Genomic DNA, 27,983 nt, shown 5'->3' with positions numbered 1-27,983 from the left:
CGACGGAGGAGAGTCGGATTTCAGAGGCATGGAGGATACGGGAGAAGAAAGCCTGGTTGAAGACCAGAAGAAAGCGGGCCTGCCCGCCTGGTTGAGGGTGGCGGCCAGAGCAAAGTCCGACGCATCGCTCTCCACCTGGAATAGGATGGACTCGTCCACAGCGTGCATCGCGGCTTTGGCAATATCTGCCTTGATGCGATTCAAGGCCAGTCGGGCCTCAGCATAGTACGAGAAGAACCCCAGGCATCTCTTCAGGGCCTTGGGGCAGTGGTGAAGGGAGTTCCAGGAGGGGGCGCATGCAGTCGGGGTCGGGCCCCAGGACTCCATGTTCCACGACGTAGCCGAGGATGGCTAGGCGGGTTGTATGGAAAACGCATTTTTCTTTATTATAGGGGAGGTTCAGGAGTTTGGCGGTGTTGAGGAAGTGCTGGAGGTTTTCGGCATGGTCCTACTGGTCATGGCCGCAGATGGTGACATTTTCGAAGTACGGGAATGTGGCCCGCAGCCCGTACTGGTCAACCATTCGGTCAATTTCTCTTTGGAAGACCGAGACCCCATTGGTGACGCCGAAGGGAACCCAGAGAAGTGGTAGAGGCGGCCATCTGCCTCGAAGGCAGTGTATTGGCGGTCCTCCGTGCGGATAGAGAGCTGGTGGTACGCGGACTTCAAGTCAACTGTGGAGAAGACTCGATACTGCGCAACCTGGTTGACCATGTCAGATATGCGGGGGAGGGGGTACGCATCGAGCTGCGTGTACCGGTTGATGGTCTGACTGTAATCGATGACCATCTGGTGCTTCTCCCCAGTCTTAACGACCACCACTTGGGCTCTCCAGGGGCGGGTACTAGCCTCAATGATCCCCTCTCGCAGGAGTCGCTGGACCTCCGACCTGATAAAGGCTCTGTCCCGGGCACTGCATCATCTGCTCCTGGTAGCGACGGGCTTACAGTCCGGGGTGAGATTTGCGAAGAGCGAGGGTGGGGCTACAGACGGTGGCTACAGACGGTGAGGGGGGGGGGGGGGGGGGGGGGGGGGGGGTGCAGGGGTCCACCGAACTTTAAGGTAAGGCTTTGGAGGTGGCACGGGAAGTCAAGCCCCAGTAATAGGGCAGCGCAGAGATGGGGAAGGATGTAGAGTTTGAAGTTAGCGTACTCTACGCCTTGTACTTTAAGGGTCGCGACACAGTACCCCTGGATTTCTACTGCATGGGATCCGGAGGCCAAGGAGATTTTCTGGGTCGCAGGTAAGATTGGGAGGGAGCAGCGCCTTACCGTATCTGGGTGAATGAAGCTGTTTGTTCTGCGCTCCTGGGGTCGAAAAGACAGGCCGTCTCGTTCCCATTTGATCCGGATGGTCACCATTGACTTCGTGAGGTGGTGCGGCCGGGACTGGTCGAGTGTGATGAAGGCGAGCTTCGGAAGGTGGTTGGTAGGCCGGTCGGAGGTAGCGGTGGCCAGCGTACGGTCGGGTGAACCGGGCTCCCAGGAGGCTGCGGAGTGGTCCCAAGATGGCGGCCCACAAGACTCGCGCGTGGCAGCGGCGATGGCGTCCAAGATGGCGGCCCCCCATGGGTCACGTGTGGCGGTTGGAGGATGCGCTAAAGATGGCGACCCCCATGGGTCGCACGTGGCGGCCGAAACTGAAGATGGTGGCCACCTCCAGCGAGTTGGAGAGTTGCACTGTCTCTGGGAGGCAGAGTGTACCCCCTTCTAGTAATCGCTGGTGATCAGGGGCTGTTTAACACTGGGCTAAATCACTGGCTTTGAAAGAAGGCCAAAGCAGGCCAGCAGCACTGTTCAATTCCCGTAGCAGCCTCCCCGAACAGGCGCCGGAATGTGGCGACTAGGGGCTTTTCACAGTAACTTCATTTGAAGCCTACTTGTGACAATAAGCGATTTTCATTTTTCATTCATATAGTTTGATTTCATACCTGCGACATAAGCGTCCCTGATCAGCAGCTCCACGTGCTGGGTAGCCGATATCGCCCGGCAATCACAGTTCCAGCAGAGTACACGTAAAGCACGCAGGAATTCTGCGAGTGATTCCCCAGGGCGTTGCAGTCTCGTGGCAAGGAGGTGCCTAGCATACACCTTGTTAACGGACTTCACATACTGTCCCTTCAGCAGCGTTATTGCCTCCGCATACGAGGGGGCGTCCCGGAGGAGAAGAAAGACTCGTGGGCTCACCCGTGCATGGAGGATCTGCTTCTTCTGGAGGTCTGTGAAGTCTTCGGTGAAGGATCCGAGGTACGCTTCGAAGCAGCTTAGCCAGTGCTCAAATGTTTCCGTGGCGTCAGCTGCCTGTGAGTCCAGCTCCAGGCGATCAGGCTTGAGTGATGAGTTCATCTTAGAACTTTAGTGTATTAAATTGATATGCCATCAATATACACACGACGAGTAATGAACGTAACTGAGGCTTTAATACACTAAACATCAAGCCTCCTGGCCTCTGGTCCCGAACTGGGTCGGAGACGGAGACTAGCCACCTTTATACATGAGCCCAGGTGGAGGAGTCACAGGCGGAGCCAGCCAGGACAAGCCCAGGCAGGTAACAATGCAATACAGTGGTTTACCACAGCTATTGAATTGGATGATCAGCCATGATCAGAATGAATGGCGTCAAACATCCACACCGACTGCAGGATGTTCATCTTTCTTCACTGGAGTAGGGAATCGATGTTAGACCCAAAGCATGATTTACAGGACAGTCACGGCCAATTAACTCCATGTTACTAATTATACAATTTCTCCCACACTGAATCAGGAACTAGAGACCACTTCATTACAACTCCAGCCTTGTGAATGAAGGGATTGAGAAAACAATTACATTAAGAGGGAGGATATGGATTTACCATTAGAAAAACCAGAAATTACAGCCTATCTCAGAGTGTTTACATCTTGGAACTGGCTTAGGCACAAGTTGAACTTTGCAAACATTTAAAGGTTTTTCTCAGTACCACAGCTTGTAGTTATCCATGTGCTTTAAATTGGCTTCCAGTGGTAGCGATGTGGTGAACAGTCACACGAAAGGTGGCTCCCCTATAGAAGCTTCGACTTAGGCCCCTTTAACCTGGAAATCAGCTATTAAACCAACCCCCACCCCCCAAACGAATAACCACCCGAGGAAATGCCCGCGTCACCACTGTGCTCTCATATTGACAGAGGGAACTGATTGGGCAGAGAGGAACTATTTCCACTGGTTGGGAATCTATGGGGAGAGAACAGTCTAAATTAGAGCTAGGCATCTTGGCCCCCAAAGTAGTGGGGTGACTATTACTGGCAATAGGTGACAACTTCTAAACAAATGCAGCATGGTAGCACAAGTGGATAGCACTGTGGCTTCACAGCGCCAGGGTACCAGGTTCGATTCCCCGCTGGGTCACTGTCTGTGGAGTCTGCACGTTCTCCCCGTGTCTGCGTGGGTTTCCTCCGGGTGCTCCGGTTTCCTCCCACAGTCCAAAGATGTGCAGGTTAGGTGGATTGGCCATGGCAAATTGCCCTTAGTGACCAAAAAGGTTAGATGGGGTTATTGGGTTACGGGGATAGGGTGGAAGTGAGGGCTTAAGTGGGTCGGTGCAGACGTGATGGGCCGAATGGCCTCCTTCTGCACTGTATGTTCTGTGTCTATGTCTATGTCAAATAGCTATCGATAATAAGATTTAAATTTAACAATTGACCAGCGATTAGGAGATTTCCTTTAACCAAAACATATAAGAGGGATATGGGGCAAAGGCAGGTACATAGTTAGGTCACAGATCAGCCATGGCCTCATTGAATGGGGCAATAGGCTTGAAGGGCTAAATAGTTAATTTCTGATCCTACCTTCCTAAAACGATCTTATTTGCATCACCCAATACAATTAAAAGACTCCTGATGCAATAAGTGTGAACTATATCTTGTAATGTTGAATACTCACATTAATGGCTTCTCCATCCTAATGCCCATTGCATTTACCACTTTGCCTAGAGTTTGGAAAAGGCTCCTAGCGACATCTGCATTCCTTCGGGTAAAAACCAACACCCAATTCTCCAGTGGAATAGGATTAATCAGATAAGCACCCCTGGTTTCTCTGGACCACTCTGCTGCTTGAGGGTTATAGTCAAACTGAAAAGAAAAAGATCCATGCATTGAAAGTTTAGTCAAAGCATAATGTACAATTGAACGTAGACACAAATTATTTTGCGCAATACATGTGGTAAGCCACTGTGTTCCTATATTAAGGGTTGTACGGTAGAACCTGCACTACAGGTTCACCTGGGCCCCTGCATGCTAGCTCTGCCCAGGAGCCGAGTTCTAAATATGCGTGGCCTTCAGCTCGCAGCCATTTCGTCAGCTGCTGTAGGAGGCCACACTTCAGAGACTAATAAAGCCTCAGTTTGAATTCAACTTAAGTCTCCAGCCAAATTGATCGTGCCTCAATTTATTAGTCTCTGATTCAGAAGATGGACCTCCGGATTAAACCAGATCGCCTGCAGCTGGATCCACACGCAAGCGACACCAGAAAGGACTTTCAGCACTGGCTAGCTTGTTTTGAAGCGTATATCAACGCGGCGCCAACCCCGTCCCAGGGGCTCAGAAGATTCAAATCTTGTACTCCAGACTCAACTCTAAAATCTTCGCGCTGGTCCAGGATGCGCTCAATTACGCTGACGCTATGACTCGACTCAAAGAGAGTTATGAGCAGAAGAGGAACACGCTCTTCGCCAGACACGCGCTCGCAACGCGTACTCAACTACCTGGTGAGTCAATCGAGGACTTCTGGAGGGCCCTGATCCCATTAGTTCGGGACTGTGACTGCCAGGACGTTACAGCTAAGGAGCACTCCGATCTCCTTATGAGGGACGCTTTTGTAACTGGGATTGGGTCTGATGTTATCAGGCAGCGGCTCCTAGAAGGGGCCACGCGCAGCTTCGCAGAGACTAAAACACTAGCGCTTTCCATGACGGTCGCCCTGCGCAATGTACAGTCCTACGCCCCCAACCCACTCCTCCTACGCTTCATGGGCCCCACAGGCAGCCGCCCCAGCGGGGGCGCGACCCACCCAGTACACCTGCGCTACGCGCCAGCCAGTGATCTGCGGGCGACCCCGATTCTATTTTTGCAGCCAACAGACACCCCCGCCAACACTGCCCGGCCCGCGCTGCCCTTGGGAGATTTTAACTTCCCCAGCATTGAATGGGACTAATGTAGTGTTGGAAGTGTAGATGGAGCAGAATTTGTAAGGAGCATCCAGGAGAGTTTTTTTTTTTTTAAGAGCAGTATGTAAATAGTCCAACTCGGGAAGGGGCCATACTGGACCTGGTATTGGGGAATGATCACGACCAGGTGGTTGAAGTTTCAGTCGATGATTACTTTGGAAATAGCGATCACAATTCCGTAAGTTTTAGAATACCCATGGACAAAGACGAGTGTGGTCCTAAAGAAAGAGTGCTAAATTGGGGAAAGGCCAAGTATAACAAAATTCGGCAGGAGCTAGGGAATGTGGATTGGGAGCAGCTCTTTAAGGGGAAATCCACATTTGAAATGTGGGAGTCTTTTCAGGAAAGGTTGATTAGAGTGCAGGACAAACATGTCCCTCTGAAAATGAGGGATAGAAATGGCAAGATTAGGGAATCATGGATGACGGGTGGAATTGTGAGACTAGCTAAGATGAAAAAGGAAGCATACATAAGATCTGGGCGACTTAAATCTGATGAAGCTTTGGAGGAATATCGGGAAAGTAGGACAAATCTCAAACGTGCAATAAAGAGGGCTAAAAGGAGTCATGAAATATCTTTGGCTAACAGGGTTAAGGAAAATCCCAAAGCCTTTTATTCGTATATAAGGAGCAAGAGGGTAACTAGAGAAACGATTGGCCCACTCAAAGACAAAAGAGGGAATTTATGCGTGGAGTCAGAGGAAATGGGTGAGATTCTTTTTTTTTTTTTTAAAATAGATATTTTATTGAAAATTTTTGGTCATCCAACACAGTACATTGTGCATCCTTTACACAATATTATAACAACACAAATAACAATGACCTATTTTATAAACAAAAAAAAAAATGAATAAATAATAAATAACAAAAATGAAAACTAACCCTAATTGGCAACTGCCTTATCACAAGTAACACTCTCCAAAAATATAATTTTACAGTCCAATATATAATTATCTGTAGCAACGACCTATACATATTATACAGTATATATTAACAACCCTGAGAGTCCTTCTGGTTCCTCTCCCCCCCCCCCTCCCCCCGATCCTGGGCTGCTGCTGCTGCCTTCTTTTTTCCATTCCATCTATCTTTCTGCGAGGTATTCGACGAACGGTTGCCACCGCCTGGTGAACCCTTGAGCCGACCCCCTTAGAACGAACTTAATCCGCTCTAGCTTTATAAACCCTGCCATGTTATTTATCCAGGTCTCCACCCCCGGGGGCTTGGCTTCTTTCCACATTAACAATATCCTGCGCCGGGCTACTAGGGACGCAAAGGCCAAAACATCGGCCTCTCTCGCCTCCTGCACTCCCGGCTCTTGTGCAACCCCAAATATAGCCAACCCCCAGCTTGGTTCGACCCGGACCCCCACTACTTTTGAAAGCACCTTTGTCACCCCCATCCAAAACCCCTGTAGTGCCGGGCATGACCAAAACATATGGGTATGATTCGCTGGGCTTCTTGAGCACCTCGCACACCTATCCTCCACCCCAAAAAATTTACTGAGCCGTGCTCCAGTCATATGCGCCCTGTGTAATACCTTAAACTGAATCAGGCTTAGCCTGGCACACGAGGACAACGAGTTTACCCTGCTTAGGGCATCTGCCCACAGCCCCTCCTCGATCTCCTCCCCCAGCTCTTCTTCCCATTTCCCTTTTAGTTCATCTACCATAGTCTCCCCTTCGTCCCTCATTTCCCTATATATATCTGACACCTTACCATCCCCCACCCATGTCTTTGAGATCACTCTGTCCTGCACCTCTTGTGTCGGGAGCTGCGGGAATTCCCTCACCTTGTTGCCTCGCAAAAGCCCTCAGTTGCATATACCTAAATGCATTCCCTTGGGGCAACCCATATTTCTCGGTCAGCGCTCCCAGACTCGCGAACTTCCCATCCACAAACAGATCTTTCAGTTGCGTTATTCCTGCTCTTTGCCACATTCCATATCCCCCATCCATTCCCCCCGGGGCAAACCTATGGTTGTTTCTTATCGGGGACCCCCCCAAAGCTCCAGTCTTTCCCCTATGCCGTCTCCACTGTCCCCAAATCTTCAGTGTAGCCACCACCACCGGGCTTGTGGTGTAGTTCCTCGGTGAGAACGGCAATGGGGCTGTCACCATAGCCTGTAGGCTAGTCCCCCTACAGGATGCCCTCTCTAATCTCTTCCACGCCGCTCCCTCCTCCTCTCCCATCCACTTACTCACCATTGAAATATTAGCGGCCCAATAATACTCACTTAGGCTCGGTAGTGCCAGCCCCCCTATCCCTGCTACGCTGTAAGAATCCCTTCCTCACTCTCGGGGTCTTCCCGGCCCACACAAAACCCATGATGCTCTTTTCAATCCTTTTTAAAAAAGCCTTCGTGATCACCACCGGGAGGCACTGAAACACAAAGAGGAATCTCGGGAGGACCACCATCTTAACCGCCTGCACCCTCCCTGCTAGTGACAGGGATACCATATCCCATCTCTTGAAATCCTCCTCCATTTGTTCCACCAACCGCGTTAAATTTAACCTATGCAATGTGCCCCAATTCTTGGCTATCTGGATCCCCAGGTAACGAAAGTCCCTTGTTACCTTCCTCAACGGTAGGTCCTCTATTTCTCTACTCTGCTCCCCTGGATGCACCACAAACAACTCACTTTTCCCCATGTTCAATGGGTGAGATTCTTAATGAGTACTTTGCATCGGTATTCACCAAGGAGATGGACATGACGGATGTTGAGGCCAAGGATGGATGTTTACTCTAGGTCAAGTCGGCATAAGGAAGGGGGAAGTTTAGGGTATTCTAAAAGGCATTAAGGTGGACAAGTCCCCAGGTCTGAATGGGATCTATCCCAGGTTACTGAGGGAAGTGAGGGAAGAAATAGCTGGGGCCTTAACAGATATCTTTGCAGCATCCTTGAGCACGGGTGAGGTCCCGGAGGACTGGAGAATTGCTAATGTTGTCCCTTTGTTTAAGAAGGGTAGCAGGGATAATCCAGGGAATTATGGACCTGTGAGCTTGAAGTCGGTGGTAGGCAAACTGTTGGAGAAGATACTGAGGGATAGGATCTAGTCACATTTGGAAGAAAATAGATCAGTGATAGGCAGCATGGTTTTGTGTAGGGAAGATCATGTCTTACAAACCTAATAGAATTATTTGAGGAAGTGACAACGTTAATTGATGTCATATACATGGACTTCAGTAAGGCGTTTGATAAAGTTTTCCATGTCAGGTTGATGGAAAAAGTGAAGTCGTATGGGGTTCAGGGTGTACTAGCTAGATGGATAAAGAACTGGCTAGGCAACAGGAGACAGAGTAGTGGTGGAAGGGAGTGTCTCAAAATGGAGAACGGTGACTAGTGGTGTTCCACAGGGATCCGTGCTCGGACCACTGTTGTTTGTGATATACATAAATGATCTGGACGAAGGTATAGGTGGTCTGATTCGCAAGTTTGCAGACGATACTAAGATTGGTGGAGTTGCAGATAGCGAGGAGGACTGTCAGAGAAGACAGCAAAATATAAATAGATTGGAGAGTTGGGCAGGGAAATGGCAGATGGAGTTCAATCCAGGCAAATGCGAGGTGATGCATTTTGGAAGGTCTAATTCAAGAGCGGACTATACGGTCAATGGAAGAGTCCTGGGGAAAATTGATGTACAGAGAGATCTGGGAGTTCAGGTCCATTGTACCCTGAAGGTGGCAACGCAGGTCGATAAGAGTGGTCAAGAAGGCATACAGCATGCTTGACTTCATCAGACGGGATTTTGAGTACAAGAGTCGGCAGGTCATGTTACAGTTGTATAGGACTTTGGTTAGGCCACATTTAGAATACTGCGTGCAGTTCTGGTCGCCACATTACCAGAAGGATGTGGATGCTTTAGAGAAGGTGCAGAGGAGGTTCACCAGGATGTTGCTTGGTATGGAGGGTGCTAGCTATGAAGAAAGGTTGAGTAGATTAGGATTGTTTTTGTTGGAAAGACAGAGGTTGAGGGAGGACCTGATTGAGGTCTACAAAATTATGAGAGGTATGGACAGAGTGGATAGCAACAAGCTTTTTCCAAGAGTGGGGGTGTCAATTACAAGGGGTCACGATTTCAAGGTGAGAGGGGGAAAGTTTAAGGGAGATGTGCATGGAAAGTTTTTTACGCAGAGGGGGGTGGGTGCCTGGAACGCTTTGCCAGCGGAGGTGGTAGAGGCGGGCACAATAGCATCATTTAAGATGCATCTAGACAGATATATGAACGGGCAGGGAACAGAGGGAAGCAGATCCTTGGAAAATAGGTGACAGGTGTAGATAAAGGATCTGGATCGGCGCAGGTGGGAGGGCCGAAGGGCCTGTTCCTGTACTGTAATTTTCTTTGTTCTTGGTCTTTGTAAGGCCTGCGGGAAGAAGGGCCACTACACAGCGGTGTGCCAGGCCCGCTCAGCGGCAGTCCCCACCCCCCCCGGTCACGGACAATGGCCGCCGCTATCCTCCCCAGGCCATGTGTGAGCAATGGGCACCGCCATCTTCTCCCCCACACAACATGTGCGTTTCATGGGCGCCACCACCTTGCTCCACCCCCGCAATGTGCGTTTCAGGACCCCAACGCAGAGGCCGCCTTACTACCCGACTATCAACCACGACTCGCATCCATGGTAATCGACAAGTCCAGACCCCACACACTGACCAACGCATCCACCAGCGTGAAAGTCAACGGCCACGTGACCTCCTGGACTCCGGGAGCACCGAGAGCTTTGTACATCCAAATACGGTAAGGCGCTGCTCCCTTAAGGTACACCCTACCAATCAAAGTATCTCCCTGGCCTCCGGATCCCATCGCGTAGCGATCCGGGAGTACTGCACGGTCACGCTCACAGTGCAAGGCGTAGAGTTCCACGACTTTCGCCTTTACGTCCTCCCTAACCTCTGTGCTGCACTTATCCTTGGCCTGGATTTTCAGTGCAACCTCTAGAGCCTGACCCTTAAATTCGGCGGACCCTTACCCCCCCCCCTCAGTGTGCGGCCTCGCGACCCTAAAGGTCGATTCTCCTTCCCCCTTTGCCAATCTTAACTCCAGATTTCAAACCCGTCGCCACCAGGAGCAGACGGTACAGCACCCAGGATAAGGCCTTCATCAGGTCCGAGGTCCAGCGGTTGCTTCAGGAGGGAGTCATCGAGGCCAGCAACAGCCCCTGGAGAGCTCAAGTAGTAGTAGTTAAGTCTGGGGAGAAAAATCGAATGGTCGTGGACTACAGCCAGACCATCAACAGGTACACGCAGCTCGATGCGTACCCCCTCCCACACATATCTGACATGGTTAACCAGATTGCACAGTACCGGGTCTTCTCAACGGTGGACCTGAAATCCGCTTACCACCTGCTCCCCATACGCAAATCGGACCGGCCATACACTGGCTTCGAGGCAGACGGCCGGATATATCATTTCTTTAGGGTCCCCTTCGGCATCACCAATGGGGTTTCGGTCTTCCAAAGTGAGATGGACCGAATGGTCGACCGGTACGGCTTGCGGGCCACGTTTCAATACCTAGACAATGTGACCATCTGCGGCCATGATCAGCAGGACCACGATGCCAAACTTCTCCGCACCGCCACTCTCCTCAACCTCACGTATAACAAGAAGTGTGTGTTCCGTACAAACCGCTTAGCCATCCTTGGCTGCGTGGTCCGGAACAGAGTTCTGGGGCCCGATCCTGACCGCATGTGCCCCCTCATGGAGCTTCCCCTCCCCCACTGCCCCAAGGCCCTCAAACGCTGCCTGGGGTTCTTCTCGTATTACGCTCAGTGGGTCCCAAACTATGCGGACAAGGCCCGCCCACTCATAGTCTACTAATTTCCCCCTGACGGCCGATGCCCAACAGGCCTTCGTCCGGATCAGAGCTGATATTGCCAAAGCTGGAATGCATGCTGTGGGCGAAACACTTCCTTTCCAAGTAGAAAACGACGCATCGGACGTCGCCCTTGCCACCACCCTTAACCAGGCAGGCAGGCCCGTGGCATTCTTTTCCCGCACCCTCCATACCTCCGAAATTCGGCACTCATCCGTCGAAAAGGAGGCCCAGGCTATCGTTGAGGCTGTGCGACATTGGAGGCATTACCTGGCCGGCAGGAGATTTACTCTCCTCACTGATCAACGGTCGGTAGCCTTCATGTTCAAAAACATGCAGTGGGGCAAGATCAAAAATGACAAAATCTTGCAGTAGAGAATCGAGCTCTCCACCTATAACTACGAGATTAAGTATCGCCCTGGCAAACTCAACAAACCCCCAGACGCCCTATCCCGAGGTACATGTGCCAGCGCACAGGTAGACCGACTCCGGACGCTGCACGACAGCCTTTGTCACCCAGGGGTCACTTGGTTGTACCATTTCATTAAGGCACAAAATTTTCCCTACTCCGTCGAGGAAGTAAGGACGATCACCAAGGACTGCCAGGCCTGTGCGGAGTGCAAACCGCACTTCTACCGGCCGGACCACGCGCACCTGGTGAAGGCCTCCCGCCCCTTTGAACGTCTCAGCGTGGATTTCAAAGGCCCCTCCCCTCCTCCGACCGACACACTTATTCCCTCAGTGTGATCGATGAATACTCCCGTTTTCCCTTCGCCATCCCATGCCCCGACATGACGTCTGCCACCGTCATTAAAGCCCTTAACTCGATCTTCACTTTGTTCGGCTTCCCCGCCTACATCCACAGTGACAGGGGTTCCTCATTCATGAGTGATGAGCTATGCCAGTTCCTGCTCAGCAGGGGTATCGCCTCCAGCAGAACGACGAGCTACAATCCCCGGGGCAACGGACAGGTAGAAAGGGAGAATGGGACGGTATGGAGGGCCGTCCAGCTGGCCCTACGGTCCAGAAATCTCCCGGCCTCCCGCTGGCAAGAGGTCCTCCCTGATGCACTACATTCCATTCGCTCATTACTTTGCACTGTTACTAACAGTACACCACATGAACGTCTTTTTGCCTTCCCCAGGAAGTCCACATCCGGGGTATCACTCTCAACTTGGCTCACAGCTCCGGGAACCGTGCTTCTCCGTAAACATGTGTGGCTCCACAAGGCGGACCCGTTGGTGGAAAGGGTGCACATGCTCCACGCAAACCCACAGTACGCCTACGTGGTGTTCCCCGACGGCCGCCAGGATACCGTCTCTCTCAGGGACCTGGCACCATCAGGTTCCGCCCCCACCGCTGCCCCCATCACCCCTCCTAGGACTGTCCGTCCTCCCCCTGCCCACCCCCGTTGATGAAGAGGATTTTGGCACGCTCCTGGAGTCAACTTCAACCACGACAGCACCAACATCGCCGGCTCCACTTTGTCGGTCCCAGAGGACGATCAAGGCGCCGGACCGGCTGAACCTCTGACCGGCCCACCGGATGACCAGACACATTTTTTTTCACTGTTCTGTAAATATTAAAGATTGCGAATTGTATATAGTTATCCACCACCCCCGCCGGACTCAATTTTAATAGGGAGGGAATGTGGTAAACCACTGTGTTCCTATATTAAGGGTTGTACGGTAGAACCTGCACACCAGGTTCACCTGGGCCCCTGCATGCTAGCTCCACCCAGGAGCCGGGTTCTAAATATGCGTGGCCTTCAACTCGCAGCCATTTCGTCAGCTGCTGTAGGAGGCCACACTTCAGATACTAATAAAGCCTCAGTTTGAATTCAACTTAGTCTCCAGCCAAATTGATCGTGCCTCAATACGTACCTACTCTAAAGATCTTGACGGGATTCTCCGTTTCAGAGACTAAGTGTTGACGCTTGGACTAAATCGAGTGTTCGATGTCCTGATGGCGAAGCCATTCAGGATACGCAATGGGTCAGCACCGGTGCCACATGGAATTAGTGAGATTCCAATACATGCCGGCATGATTCACCAGGGTCAGGATTGGCACTCAAGACCATGACAAGCACTCCACTCCCCACACACTCATTCCAGCCAAGATGATGCCACGCCAAAGAGCAGTACTAAGGTTGGTTGATGCAATGTCGGAGACATGCTGGATGCCGTGGAGGAGAGGCGGGGCAGCCTGTTTCCTGGTGTGGGAACGTGGCTGCCACCCACAGATGCCATCCAGGCCTGGGTGCAGGTGGCAGATGCCATGAGCATCATGGGCCCACTGCCAGGGCCGAAGAGCTGTGCAGGAAGAAACTAGACAGCCTCCTCAGGGCGAGTCACCACCACCGTGCCTTTCGCACCACCCCCCGCCCCACACCCATTACCCCCCATGCGGACTGGTACATCACAGAACATAAGAGTGCAGAAGGAGGCCATTCGGCCCATCGAGTCTGCACCGGCCCACTTAAGCCCTCACTTCCACCCTATCCCCGTAACCCAATAACCCCTCCTAACCTTTTTGGTCACTAAGGTCAATTTATCATGGCCAATGAAATGAAATAAAATGAAATGAAAATGAATGAAAAATGAAAATCGCTTATTGTCACGAGTAGGCTTCAATGAAGTTACGGTGAAAAGCCCCTAGTCGCCACATTCCGGCGCCTGTTCGGGGAGGCTGGTACGGGAATTGAACCGTGCTGCTGGCCTGCTTTAAAAGCCAGCGATTTAGCCTAGTGTGCTAAACCAGCAAACCGGACCAAGCTAGAGTCCCAGGCTAGCCCCACGGACCCCCGCCGACTATGGCAAGGTCTGCAAGATATAACGGGCTACAAGATGAAGGCATGTAAAACCAATGCACCCCTCCCTGATGAGCTCAACGCATTCTTTGTACACTTTGAGCAACAGGTCAGCGAGAGCAAGCCCTCCACCCCAGAAGCCTCGGATGAACTTATATCTGAGATCACTGCAGACGTCAGAGCAGCCTTCTCGTAGGTCAACCCATGGAAAGCCACTGGCCCGGATGGGGTACCCGGACGAGCACTCGGGTTTTGCGCAGAGCAGCTGGCGGGGGTATTCGCAGACATCTTCAACCTCTCTTTACAACAATCTGAGGTTCCTATCTGCTTCAAGAAGACGACCATCATCCCTGTACCAAAGAAAAGCCAAGCAGCGTGCCTTAATGACTATCACCCAGTGGCTCTGACATCCATCATCATGAAGTGCTTCGAAATGTTAGTCATGGCACGAATCAACTCCAGCCTCCCGGATTGCCTTGATCCACTACAGTTCGCCTACCGCTGCAACAGGTCCACAGCAGACACCATCTCCATGGCCCTGCACTCTACCCTGGAACACCTAGATAACAAAGACACCTATGTCAGACTCCTATTTATCGTCTACAGCTCAGCCTTCAACACCATCATTCCTACAAAACTCATCTCCAAACTCCGTGGCCTTGACCTCGGCTCCTCCCTCTGCGACTGGATCCTGAACTTTCTCACCCACAGGCCACAATCTGAAGGATAGGCAACAACACCTCCTCCACGATCATCCTCAACACCCGTGCCCCACGAGGCTGTGTCCTCAGCCCCCTACTGTACCCTTTGTACACCTATGAATGTGTGGCCAAATTCCCCTCCAACTCGATTTTCAAATTTGCTGATGACACCACAGTAGTGGGTCGGATTTCAAACAATGACGAGACAGAGCACAGGAATGAGATAGAGAATCTGGTGAACTGGTGCGATGACAATAATCTCTCCCTCAATGTCAACAAAACAAAGGAGATTGTCATCTACTTCAGGAAGCGTAGTGGAGAACATGCCCCTGTCTACATCAATGGGAACAAAGTAGAAAGGGTCGAGAGCTTCAAGTTTTTAGGTGTCCAGATCACCAACAATCTGTCCTGGTCCCCCCCCCCATGCCGACATTATAGTTAAGAAAGCCCACCAATGACTCTACTTTATCAGAAGGTTAAGGAAATTTGACAAGTCACCTATGACACTCACCAACTTCTACAGATGCACCATAGAAAGCATTCTTTCTGGTTGTATCATAGTTTGGTATGGATCCTGCTCTGCCCAAGACCGCAGGAAATTACAAAAGGTCACAAATGTAGCCCAATCCATCACGCAAACCAGCCTCCCATCCATCGACTCGGTCTACAATTCCTGCTGCCTCGGAAAGGAAGCCAGCATAATTAAGGACCCATGCACCCCGGACATACTCTTTCACCTTCTCCCGTCAGAAAAAGGATGCCAAAGTTTGAGGTCACGTACCAACCGACTCGAGAACAGCTTCTTCCCTACTGCCATCAGACTTTTGAATGGACCTACCTCGTATTAAGTTGATCTTTTCTCTACACCTTGCTATAGAACTGTAACATTATATTCTGCAGTCTCTCCTTCCTTCCCTATGTACGATATGCATTGTTTGTACAGCATGCAAGAAACAATACTTTTCACTGTATACTAATACATGTGACAATAATAAATCAAATTAAAAAACCTGCACGTCTTTGGGACAGTGGGAGGAAACCGGAGCACCCGGACGAAACCCACGCAGACACTGGGAGAACGTGCAGACTCCACACAGACAGTGACCCAGTGGGGAAATCGAACCTGGGACCCTGGCGCTGTGAAGCCACAGTGCTATCCACTTGTGTTGCCTATGCTGGTAGATAGGACTGGGTGAGGATGGGCAACTCCCCAGGCCAGCCAGGGTGAGTCACCACCACCTGAACCTTGGCACCAAACCCGCACACCCCCTCGAGGGTGATCGAACCCTACCCGCCGGCAGTCTACATGCACCTCACCCACGTGCCAACACCCAATCCAACTGCTATGGTCAGGTTCTCCGCACATAGAGGCCACAAGCTGTGGACCCTCTGTGCTATCCACGTCCGAGCCTCTCACACTGTGCATTTCCTGCCCCCCCAGAAAGCTGTCCACAACCGCAGGGAGAGAGAAAAGACTGGAGGAGGCCCACCGGATGTGTGGCCCCTCATCAAAGCCGAGGAATACGAGCTGGTTGGAGAGCGGGCAGTCGCAGAGGTCAGCATTGGAGATCCAAACAGTTCCCAATAAATTGTGATGTCCCTATGGCACATGTATCACCGGCACCCCCCCCCCCCGGGGTGTAACCATGCATCTGATCTTTTGTCTTGCAGGATCACTTGGTGACGAGACAGGTCCATCGCCCCCAGCTGCAACCTGGCGGCTCACATGGTGATGAGGCGGGACCGTCCGGGGTCCCTCGCCCCCGCTGCAACCCCAGAGCACATGTTCGAGGACAACACGGACTTCTCATCACTGCTGTCACCGGCACCCTCCACCATGCCACAGCCACTCACCTCGGTTGGGCACTTCGGCGACGAGGCCCCTAAGGCACTATCTGGTGCAAACCACACACACGCTACGGTACATCAGGTGGAGGTAGGAAACCCAGAGGGGGCAGACAGTCGAGGGCGGCCCAGCCCCAGGGACTAGCTCCTATCCAGATGCGTTTTGGGCTTTTGGAAGGGGCAGTCCCATCAATTTTGGAGGTGCAGGCGCAGAGCCAGGGACTACCAGAAGGGGTGTCAACAACCATCCAACACCTGCAGGTGCAGTTGGAGGAGTCCAACCGCCTGCAGGGGCAGTAGAGGGGCCAATCATTAGTGCCACCCAGGACGACACCGCATGAGCGGCACAGCAGTGGAGACCTTGGGTGTAACGGTATCGGCCATGGGTCAAGATCTCCAAGGTCTGGAGCACTCTGTGGCCGGTGTCCGAGGCCCAGGAAAGGGTGGTCATGTCACAGGCAGCCATGTACCAGGGCCACATGGACTTTACAGCAGCACTCCAGAGCTTGGCCCAGTCACAACAGGACATGGTTGTGGGCGTCGAGGGCATTGGCTGGAGCTGGGAGCTGGCTGACATGAGCCAGTCAGAGGGACCTGACACGGTCACTGAGTTATGTGGCACAGTCCCAGAGGGACATGGTCCAGTCACTGTGCTCATTGGTCACGAGCACAGACCCTGGTTAAGAGAGTGAGCCTCCATTGGCAGTGCCAGGTGATGGGGGAGCCCCCACCGCTCACCCCGGCCACATCCCCATACCAAGGAGTAGCCCGGGGACCATCGCTCACCCAGAGGGAGGAGGACGTGATGGGGCCTGTGCCAGTGACTCCCGCAAGGAAGGTACTGGAAACACCGCAATGCTTCCGAATCCCTCCCACCTGTCCCTGGCGTATCTGGTGGGCAGCAGGCAGAACAGGGTGGCACTATACAAACTATGACTCCCAGAAGACTGCGGGCCCAGTCGCTCCAGAGGACTGCCACCAAAGGGGATCTAGGCTGCACGGCCGGATATGTAGCAAGCCACCATTTCTGATATACCGCCTGGGGACCACCTAGGAGGGGCATTAGGGCACGCAGGTCAGGAAGCTAGACACCAATTAAGCTGGCATGAGTGAAGCATGCAAGTCGAACGATGCTGAGCACCAGAGGCGATTGCGGAGACGGTAATCATCCTCCTTACCATGGGCCAGATTCGCTGATATTGTGTAAGGGGCAGGATTGCACATGGCTAAATCGCTGGCTTTGAAAGCAGACCAAGGCAGGCCAGCAGCACGGTTCAATTCCCATAGCAGCCTCCCCGAACAGGTGCCGGAATGTGGCGACTAGGGGCTTTTCACAGTCACTTCATTTGAAGCCTACTTGTGACAATAAGCGATTTTCATTTCAGGATATGGTGCCCAGGCAGCCACAGGAGGCTGCATGTGTGCCACAGCCGCCGCACACTGGACAATCTGAATTGCCTCCAGGTTCACCATCCAGGGGGCCTGGCCACCGGAAGCTCTAATGTCCCATTCCACACCTGCACTCCACCCTGCTCTGGGCTTCCCACCTGTTTCACTGCAGGGTCCTGCCTCTGGATTTGGCTGATGAAATTTAGAAATTCCTTCTTGCGTGTGGATTTGAATACTGTTTATAGCCATTCACAATCTGGTTGAAATTTCAAAATGGTTCAAATTAAGACACTTGCACTTACCATTTTTCCACCTTGGTGGATCTTCTCTGAAGGCACAACTCGGCCAGACAGCGAGTGTAATTTGGCATCAAACTGAAGACCCCAGTCAGAGAGTTCCTTCTGTACATTATCATCCCTGTTTTTAAAAATAAAAGTTTAACAATTCATCGCAACCTAATAAGAAGTTTAAAATCTATTTCTTTTCTTCATTGGCAGAATACAAAATAAATTATATTAAACCAACTTCAAACAACATGTAAAGACAGCGTTCAGATGGTAAGTGATTCTATTATTGTGCTGTCATCAATCTGCTTGCACAAGAGGGATGGAACTGTCCTATGTAAAGGGAAACTAGATTAACACAAGGAAGAATCAGTCGATTATGCTGACAGTTAGATGAAGAAAAGTGGAAGCGGGTTCATGTGGAGTACAGACGGCAATGTGCACAGTTTCACCAAATGGCCTTTGTAAACTAGATGAATTGTAAATATCCAGGCTCACTCCAAGATCAAGAAGTAAATGACATTCTAAATTCTCAGTGAAGCTGGCTCTCAGATTCCAGTTCCAGTGCTGGCTGGGGCCAAACTGAGGCCAAGGAAAAGTTGGAAGGACCGAACTAAATGTTCAGGTTCAAAGTGAGAGTCAATCTGCTAACCTAAGAAACCAACACAGAAGCAAAAAATGCAGAATTAAAAAGCAATGAACAGAATTTAAATTGAGTCTACTGAAAGGATCGGCTTAAAGTTACAATAAACTACATTACAAAATGTTGCTTTTTACACTTCTGAACACCAAGAATTTTTCCACCTTTCATTTAATTCAAGAACATACTTTTGGATGTAGTCTATGAAACGCCACAATCGTTGTTCTCTCTGTTCTGGTGCTAATCTTGTGTGTACAGATAGGTCCCTCATAACATTGAAATCAGATCGTATCTTATCGGTCATACCTATAAATAAACAGAAGACTTGCATTTATACAATGCCTTTCACAGCCACGAAGAATTTTACAACCATGTTAGTGCTTATTTGAAGTGAATCATGTAATTTGTGCCTTGCAAATTCCAATAAACAGCAATGTGAAAGTGACAGGAGCAGGTTTTTTGTGATACTGCTGAGGGATGAGACACGGAGGAAAACTCAACACTTCAAAGGGATCTTTCACATTCACTTGAGCAGGCTGATGAAGGAGGCCCTGTTTAATGCCTCACCTGAAAGATGGCACCAACAGTACAGCAGCATGGTAGCACAAGTGGATACCACTGTGGCTTCACAGCGCCAGGGTCCCAGGTTCGATTCCCCGCTGGGTCACTGTCTGTGCGGAATCTGCACGTTCTCCCCGTGTCTGCGTGGGTTTCCTCCGGGTGCTCCGGTTTCCTCCCACAGTCCAAAGACATGCAGGTTAGGAGGATTGACCATGATAAATTGCCCTTAGTGACCAAAAAGGATGGGAAGGGTTATTGGGTTACAGGGATAGGGTGGAAGGGAGGGCTTTAAGTGGGTCGGTGCAGAGTCGATGGGCCGAATGGCCTCTTTCTGCACTGTATGTTCTCTGTTCTAACACCCCCTCAGTACTGCACTGACTGCTCTGCAGCTTCACCATTGACTTTTTGTGCTCAAGCCGGGAGTGGGACTTAAACCTGGAACCTTGTGACTCTAGAGACAGGTTGTACCGTTGAGCTGTTGAAGCTGACACTGTTAAAAGCAAAATTCAGCTTGGCTAAAGAATAGAACACTGGACAAAAAGGACAAAAAAGATTTCACTTCCTTGGAAAATTTAAACTTCTAAACGCAATGTTTCGGAGTTTGAAGAAACATTGATGCTGCAAGTTTGCTCCCATCATGGTCAGAAAGTCACAAAGCTGCATTAACATATTCTTCCTTCTGTGCCGGCACCTTCTATTGTTGTTTTACTTTAGCAAACAGCGAGAATCATAGAATCCCTACAGTCCAGAAGGCTCATCTAGCCTGCGCTGACCCTCAGAAAGAGAACCCAGCCTAGGCCCACCTCCCCTTTCCCTATCCCCACAACCCCTCCTAACCTGCACATCTTTGGACACTAAGGGGCAATTTAGCATGGCCAATCCACCTAACAGTATATCTTTGGACTGTGGGAGGAAACCAGAGCACCCGGAGTAAACCCACACACACATGGGGAGAACGTGCACCGTCTCACGCATACAGCTTTGCCTCTTGCAGTCACATGCTGTGCTCCACAAGGTTATTGTGAGCTGGAGAAAGCACCTATCAATGCACAGCACCTATTCATTCCAATATACATCTCATGTGCAGATCAAAGATTCACTGAACAAACAGCAGCCCATTGGAGCAGCTTCCTTCAATCCACCACCATCCTGCTGGAAATCTGTACAATATATTTCACATTCTTTAACCACAATAACCAACAAATGCCAAATTATATGTGCAATGAACTTTACAAAAATGTCCTCCCAGTAGCATGCTGAATGAAAAACCTCGAGGCAGGAAGGTCACAGGTAAACAATCGATCAGTACACTGGGAGTCGGTTAGCTAAGTTAGCTAGGTAGCTAGTTTGTGACGTGGAACAATGCTAACAGCGCAAGTTTAATTGCCTTACTGCCTGAGGTTATCCATGATGGCCCTGCCTTATCAAACATGTTTAGCACAGGGCTAAATCGCTGGCTTTGAAAGCAGACCAAGGCAGGCCAGCAGCATGATTCAATTCCCATACCACCCTCCCCGAACAGGTGCCGGAATGTGGCGACGAGGGGCTTTTCACAGTAACTTCATAAGCGATTTTCATTTCATTTTGCCTGAGGTGCAGTGACCCTCAGGTTAAATCACCACCAGTTAGTGCTCTCAAAAGGAGAGTAGCATAGTCCTCGGGGACTATGATGACTTTTATTTCACACCCAGACAATCTTAAAAGACATGATTCAACAACCACTTAACAGTAGCAAAATATTTCAACATCCTGCACCACTATACCACTAGTATGTACCTTTATATGTACAAGATGCAGCGAATGACATGGAATCTACGTCATACCTACAATGAGTTATGCACTGGACAATTATTCAAATTGGGCACCTTACTGGATAATTATTCAAATTAGGCACCGTACCTGTAAGATAACACAGCTCTGGAATGAGGCAGATGGGTCCAATACTAGTACCCCCAGGTCCTTGCCGTTTGGGCTGACTAATGAGCACTGGCTGGTTCAAGTCAGTGATGTCTGTACTATATTGCTGCGGAGGGAAAGAAAAAATAGGCATAGCACAAATCTTACTATCCAAAGCCAGTTTGCCAATGTATTATTTAGCAAATTACACAGGAAATGCAGAAATATTATAACTTCTTACTGAAGATCAATGACAGCTGCACATTACCTTCTTGTAGTAATCAATGTAGCTAATTTGAGATCCGTCTGCCTTTTTAAAGGTGTTCCGTGGATTCTGAACCCAATCAACGTCATCGATTCGGTAAGTCTTGTTGTTGTATCTAGAAATCACCATGTTGAATGAATGAGTTTATAATGATGATTACATTCTAAAAATGCACGTTATGGCAAAAAGCTGAATTTCTAATTTAAGCAGAAGGAAGAATCATCATCTAACATTAACGGTATAGGACTGCAAGACCCAGATTTAGAGTAAGCTCCTCCTCATGCTCTTCAACACAATTGCTTTTTGAATTAGAGGCCTACCATTAGACATTTCCTTTTTTCATATGGAAGCCATAAAGCAACCCACATTCCATCACATCTTACCTGGTAAGAACTATTACTCCGACTAGCTCTTTGGAGCAGGCCTCTTGAAACCGATGTTCGCCGAATTGCTCATACAACTGATACATTACGTCAAGTACAGTTTCACTACGCAGAATCTTGTGACTGACATCTGCACATAACATGACACTGTTCTCGTACTGCAGAATTGAAGTGGTGTAACCTGGCCAAACCATGATCCTGCCATGGGGAGGGGGGGGGAAAATATCAGAATGTTAGTGGGAGGTGGGGACACAGTGGTAATGACACAGCAGTAAATCCAAAAGTCCAGGCCAATGTGCTGGAAACATTGGTTCAAATCCCACCACAGCAGATGGTAGCTTCAAATCATAAATATGGAATTGAAAGCTGGTTTAATGCGATCACAAAGCCATTGTTATCATCATAAAAACTCATCTGGTTCACTGAATATCCTTTAGAGAAGGAAATCCACCATGCTTACTTGGTCTGGCCTATGCAACTCCAGACGCACAGCAATGTGACTCTAAATGCCATCTAAAATGGCCCAGCAAGCCACTCAGTTGGATCAAATGGCTACAGAGTCAATAAAGGAGGAAAAGCAGACAGATCACTTGGCATCAATCTAGGCACTGGAAACTACAACGGTGAGCTCAAGCCCTGTCGATCCTGCAAGTCCTCCTTGGGGATTAATGGGTGTTTCTCTGATTGGCAATCAGTAGCTAGTGGTGTCCCTCAGGGATCAGTGTATACAATGTTGACAAATGTGAGGTTATCCATTTTGGTAGGAATAACAGCAAAAAAGATTATTTAAATGATAAAATATTTGAACATGCGCTGTGCAGTGGGACTTGGGTATCCTAGTGCATGAGTCACAAAAAGTTGGTTTACAGGTGCAACAGGTGATTAAGGCGGCAAAGGGAATTTTGTCCTTCATTGCTAGAGGGATGGAGTTTAAGACTAGGGAGGTTATGCTGCAATTGTATAAGGTGTTAGTGAGGCCACACCTGGAGTAGTGTGTTCAGTTTTGGTCTCCTTACCTAAGAAAGGATGTGCTGGCGCTGGAGGGTGTGCAGAGGAGATTCACTAGGTTAATCCCAGAGTTGAGGGGGTTGGATTAAGAGGAGAGGTTGAGTAGACTGGGACTGTACTCGTTGGAATTTAGAAGGATGCGCGGGGGAACTTATAGAAACATATAAAATTATGAAGGGAATAGATAGGATAGATGCAGGGAGGTTGTTTCCACTGGCGGGTGAAAGCAGGGGGCATAGCCTCAAAATAAGGGGAAGTAGATTTAGGACTGAGTTTAGGAGGAACTTCTTCACCCAAAGGGTTGTGTATCTATGGAATTCCCTGCCCAGTGAAGCAGTTGAGGTTCCTTCATTAAATGTTTTCAAGATAAAGATAGATAGTTTTTTGGAGAATAAAGGGTTATGATTTTCAGGCAGGAAAGTGGAGCTGAGTCCACAAAAGATCAGCCGTAATCTCATTGAATGGCGGAGCAGGCTCGAAGGGCCAGATGGCCTATTGCTCTTGGCTCTTATGTTACCAACACCTGCAGACTTGGACCAAAATTGCGAGCACTTCCCACAGACTAGTCAAGCAACAACCTAGTCACATTCAAGGGATCATACCCTACAGACAATGTCCCATAAACCACCATCCCTGGGTATGTCCTGTCCCACCAACAGGAAAAACCCACCAGAGGTGGCAGCACAATGGCACACACAGTCAGGAGGGAGCATCCCCGAGATCCCATGAAGTCTCATGGCATCAGGCAAAAATGGGAAAGGAAATGTACTCTGGGTGGAAGACTTGCAATGTCCATCTAGGTTGTACCATTACAGGCCAAGTCCTAAAAGCTTCAGTTGCTAGACTGCATCAGCAGCAAGTGGTGAGAGTGAGAGAACCAACAAGAGCGAAAAAGCTCATCACCTCGTCCTCCCAACCTCCCTGCCATAGATAGCCTGGATCTACCCGGCTCGCAACACCTCGCGAGTCTAACAAAATCTCGCAAAGCGTAGCGATGGGAATCCCACCCATTGTGGGTGGGATCACTTTTTAGCAAATCTGTATATTCAAGCAAGACCGCTAGTCTCACTTTAACGTTTAGATTTCCGAGTTACCCGAGGGATCAATCTCCCTCACCTTGGAGACCTATGGCGGGAGACGTTCAGTACTGGTCTCCACAAACAGGAGACCACTAATTGTGGGGGTCTCCCAGGGGATCAGAGGCCCCAGGTGCATGCCCTTTGAGCTGGGTGGAGTCCTGGCCTTGCTGCTGCCACCCAGACTGCCAGATAGCAGGGGCATTGCCAGTTTGGCACTGCTAAGGTGCCAAGCTGGCATTTTTTGCACAGGTGCGATCGGGCTGGGGTGCCCCGCATGGATGTTGGGGGATGCAGGGGGCCAGGGGCCTTCCTGTAGTGCTTTGGGAGTTGGGAGGGGGTCGCTTCAGGGGCCTCCGAGATAGAGACAACATTTAAAAATAGCGACCTGTTCTCTCACTACACGGAGGAGTTCCGGCGAGCGGAGCTCTTCAGTGTACAAAACAGGGTTATGTGCAGCCTCGGCCGTGCTTTCCCCATTAAGGCCCCTTATCAAACACGAGTCGCGTTTTATAGTCTGGTGTTTCTTGGCGCTGCGAGCCAGGAAACAAACGACTAAACTCGCTCGCAATGGGACTTTGTTCCCATTTAATTTAATTAGACCATAAGACATAGGAGCAGAATTAGGCCACTCGGCCCATCGAGTCTGCTACACCATTCAATCATGGCTGATATTTTCTCATTCCCATTCTCCTGCCTTCTCCCCATAACCCCTGATCCCCTTATTAATCAAGAACCTATCTATCTCTGTCTTAAAGACACTTGGTGATTTGGTCTCCACAGCCTTCTGCGGCAAAGAGTTCCACAGATTCACCACCCTCTGGCTGAAGAAATTCCTCCTCATCTCAGTTTTAAAGGATCGTCCCTTTAGTCTGAGATGGTGTCCTCTGCTTCTAGTTTTTCCTACAAGTGGAAACATCCTCTCCACATCCACTCTATCCAGGCCTCGCAGTATCTTGTAAGTTTCAATAAGATCCCCTCTCATCCATCTAACGAGTACAGACCCAGAGTCATCAAACGTTCCTCACACGACAAGTTCTTTATTCCAGGGATCATTCTTGTGAACCTCGTTTGGACCGTTTCCAAGACCAGCACATCCTTCCTTAGATACAGCGCCCAAAACTGCTCACAATACTCTAAATGGGGTCTGACCAGAGCCTTATACAGCCTCAGAAGTACATCCCTGGTCTTGTATTGCACCCTTAGTTTGTTTTTAGTTGGATGGAATCTATTTTGAACGCATATTAAAAATCTTGCATCTGAATACAGTTCTGGTCAACATGCTCAACTGATAATTTTCAATGTCCACATCAATAGGTAACTTTTCAGATGGTAATTCTACCTTGCTGCCAATGTAGCCCCTTGTGTGAAGGTATGATTAGTTTGACAAGCCACCGTGCTAATGCAGACTCAAACAGAAACAAAAAAGGACAAAATAGGCAGTATTTCAGAATTACTGAATTATGGCTGCGCACCCTAGTCCAATTGTCTTCCGACTTCTAACCCTGCTATTCCTGACTGAAGACTATGCTTGATCTTGACTCACCCGATGAAAGGAAGATTCACCAGCTCAATCAAATCAAGTGTTAGCATTTATAATTGGTTGTCACCTACCTGTGCTGTGGAATCATAATGGGATCCTGAGGGTTGTAGTAGTTTCGGCCAATTTGCTGCAAAGACATCATCTTTAAAAGTCTGCAACAAAAAAAAACACTTCTGAATTTCTGTAAAGGAATTGGAAGTGTTTTTTAGAAATGGCACAATTACAATCATATCTATTTAACATGGCAGAGATAATGAATTCTAGATAAATTAGCCCAACTGCAAATTTCTATTTTTAAAAAATAAATTGAAGCAACAGCAGACAAGCTTCGAATTATTTAAATCTCAGAATTACAATTAAACATACCAGGATCAACTCCGATATCTGAACTTCTTTGATCAGTCAGATGTCGGACAAGCCATGAACTCACACCACTGAAAGCAGACTAAGGCAGGCCAGCAGCACGGTTCGATTCCCGTACCAGCCTCCCCAAACAGGCGCCGGACTGTGGCGACTAGGGGCTTGTCACAGTAACTTCATTTGAAGCCTACTTGTGACAATAAGCCATTTTCATTGTATTTCATTTCATTTCATGTCCTCCCAAGTAACCTTGTGTGAAATTCTTGCAAATAGGAATTTTGTTTGCACAAATGAGTGCATGTTTCACACAAGGACATTCCGTTCAACCCTACACGGAGATACCCAAGGTACTTGACTCTTCAAGCTGTACCTGTCTAATTTAAAACAGTAGTGCATCCAAAAAACAAAATTTTAATCCAGTAGGAAGTTCACTTCGAATGGAATGTCGTTATTAAATATTAATTAGCCCAGAGAACCTTAGAACTTGCAAAATAGGCAAGCTATCCTACCCAGCATGCCTGCACTACTTCAACCACTGGGACCAACCACATAAGTCCCCACAATCCTTCAAGTTGCCAGGCCAAAAGACACCTTTTTCCAATCACCCACCTTTTTCAATCACCCACCTTTTGAACACAATGTTGTAAAACTGAAGACATGTTGGAGAAGTTGGAGGCAATTCATTGGTCAAAGTAACTGTTACCTTCACATTCTGACCATCACGTGTCTGGCTGAGTAGTTCAGTGACCTTACAATTAAAGAAAGGTCACAAATCTTATTAAAACTCAAACATTTCACGTATTTAAACCTGAAATCACCCCCATTTTAGATGGAAATTAGCACCTCCAACAACATTTGGGACCATAACGGGATCAGCCATGACCTTGTTGAATGGTGCAGCAGGTTTGAAGTGTTGAATGGCCTACTCCTGTCTAATGAAGGCCTGGACTGTAATTGAGTGCAGCAGGCAAATTCATCTCTTAGTCCAAACTTCACCCCAGCTCTGCTTTCGAATGCAACCTGTATTTGGCAGCGTCAATGCAGTTCTGGTGAGCAAGTTCAAGTGCTGAAATATGAGCTGGAAAAAGTGGCATTTCTCTTCCCAGCCACAACTGAACATTTATAACTGACTGTCACCAATTTTACACAATTTGCATCAACAATCCTCTGCTCACTGCCTTTTGCTGGAGAAATAACCTTGCTTTATAGAGACTGCTGCAATTTCACTCAGGAATTCTACCTGCTCATGTTCACAGATAGACAGGTTGCCTGTCACAAATCCCAAGCTTCTTTGAACTTATTGGCTGGCATGGGGTGTTTGTTTAAAGTATTAATGGGTATAAATTCATTAGCCCTCTCTGACAGTCAATGGATGTGAATTCTCAATATATTTTGTCGCAACTATGACAATTCCACTTCAGATCAAATTCACACTCAATAAGAATCTTTCATTTAGATTGCAACAGTGAAGGAATCTACGTTTTTAGTTTGCTTTTGAGGCAGCCCTACCTCAAAGCTAAAAACTGAACACAAAACTGACAAGGGAGGCAGAAAAGTCAACAACAGAAGTAAAACTTAGTTTTCAGTCCACTGGAGCAGAACAGACAAGCTGAAGGCTCAACAAAAGCCTCGATCCAGAAGCTGAGACGAAGCAAGGGAATAGGATGCTGCAGCTTCGTTACTTGAAGATAAAATTGATGGATCTACATCACTCAGACCAATTTGAAGAGCCTAACGTCTGGCATGGGTAAGTTGTCAGAAGGTATTCGGAGACAAAGGATCTACAGACATCGAGAAAGGCAAGGACTGATTAGGAACAGTCACCATGGCTTTGAGTGGAAAATCATGTCTCACAAATTTGATTGCGTTTTTTGAAGGGGTAACCAAGAAGGTAGATGAGGGTAGTGCAGTAGAGGTTGACTACATGGACTTTAGCAAGGCCTTTGACAAGGTACCGCATAGAATCATAGAATCTACAGTGCAGAAAGAGGCCATTCGGCCCATCAAGTCTGCACCGGCTCTTAGAAAGAGCACCCTACCCAATCGCACACCTCCACCCTATCCCCATAACCCAGTAACCCGACCCAACATTAAGGGCAATTTTGGACACCAAGGGCAATTTTAGCATGACCAATCCACCTAACCTGCACATCTTTGGACTGTGGGAAGAAACCGGAGCACCCGGAGGAAACCCACGCACACGGGGAGAATATACA

At 49.1% G+C, this 27,983-nt stretch overlaps 1 protein-coding gene across 2 annotated transcripts in view; it reads right to left on the bottom strand.

Moving 5' to 3' along the window:
* piwil1 (piwi-like RNA-mediated gene silencing 1) overlaps nt 1-27,983 on the bottom strand; it is a 76,044-nt gene that overhangs the window by 26,060 nt on the left and 22,001 nt on the right. For both annotated transcript variants that reach the window (XM_072516735.1, XM_072516826.1), the window contains exons 6-13: nt 26,394-26,515; nt 25,479-25,559; nt 21,781-21,978; nt 21,401-21,512; nt 21,136-21,259; nt 18,864-18,981; nt 18,054-18,168; nt 3,916-4,103 (exon numbers count right to left, since the gene is read on the bottom strand). In XM_072516735.1, coding sequence (XP_072372836.1) covers nt 3,916-4,103; nt 18,054-18,168; nt 18,864-18,981; nt 21,136-21,259; nt 21,401-21,512; nt 21,781-21,978; nt 25,479-25,559; nt 26,394-26,515 — 1,058 coding nt within the window. The remainder of the gene's footprint in view (nt 1-3,915; nt 4,104-18,053; nt 18,169-18,863; nt 18,982-21,135; nt 21,260-21,400; nt 21,513-21,780; nt 21,979-25,478; nt 25,560-26,393; nt 26,516-27,983) is intronic.

Source organism: Scyliorhinus torazame, chromosome 1 (genome assembly GCF_047496885.1).
Source record: "Scyliorhinus torazame isolate Kashiwa2021f chromosome 1, sScyTor2.1, whole genome shotgun sequence".
Lineage (NCBI taxonomy): Eukaryota > Metazoa > Chordata > Chondrichthyes > Carcharhiniformes > Scyliorhinidae > Scyliorhinus > Scyliorhinus torazame.
This window is presented reverse-complemented; position numbering and strand designations above follow the sequence as displayed.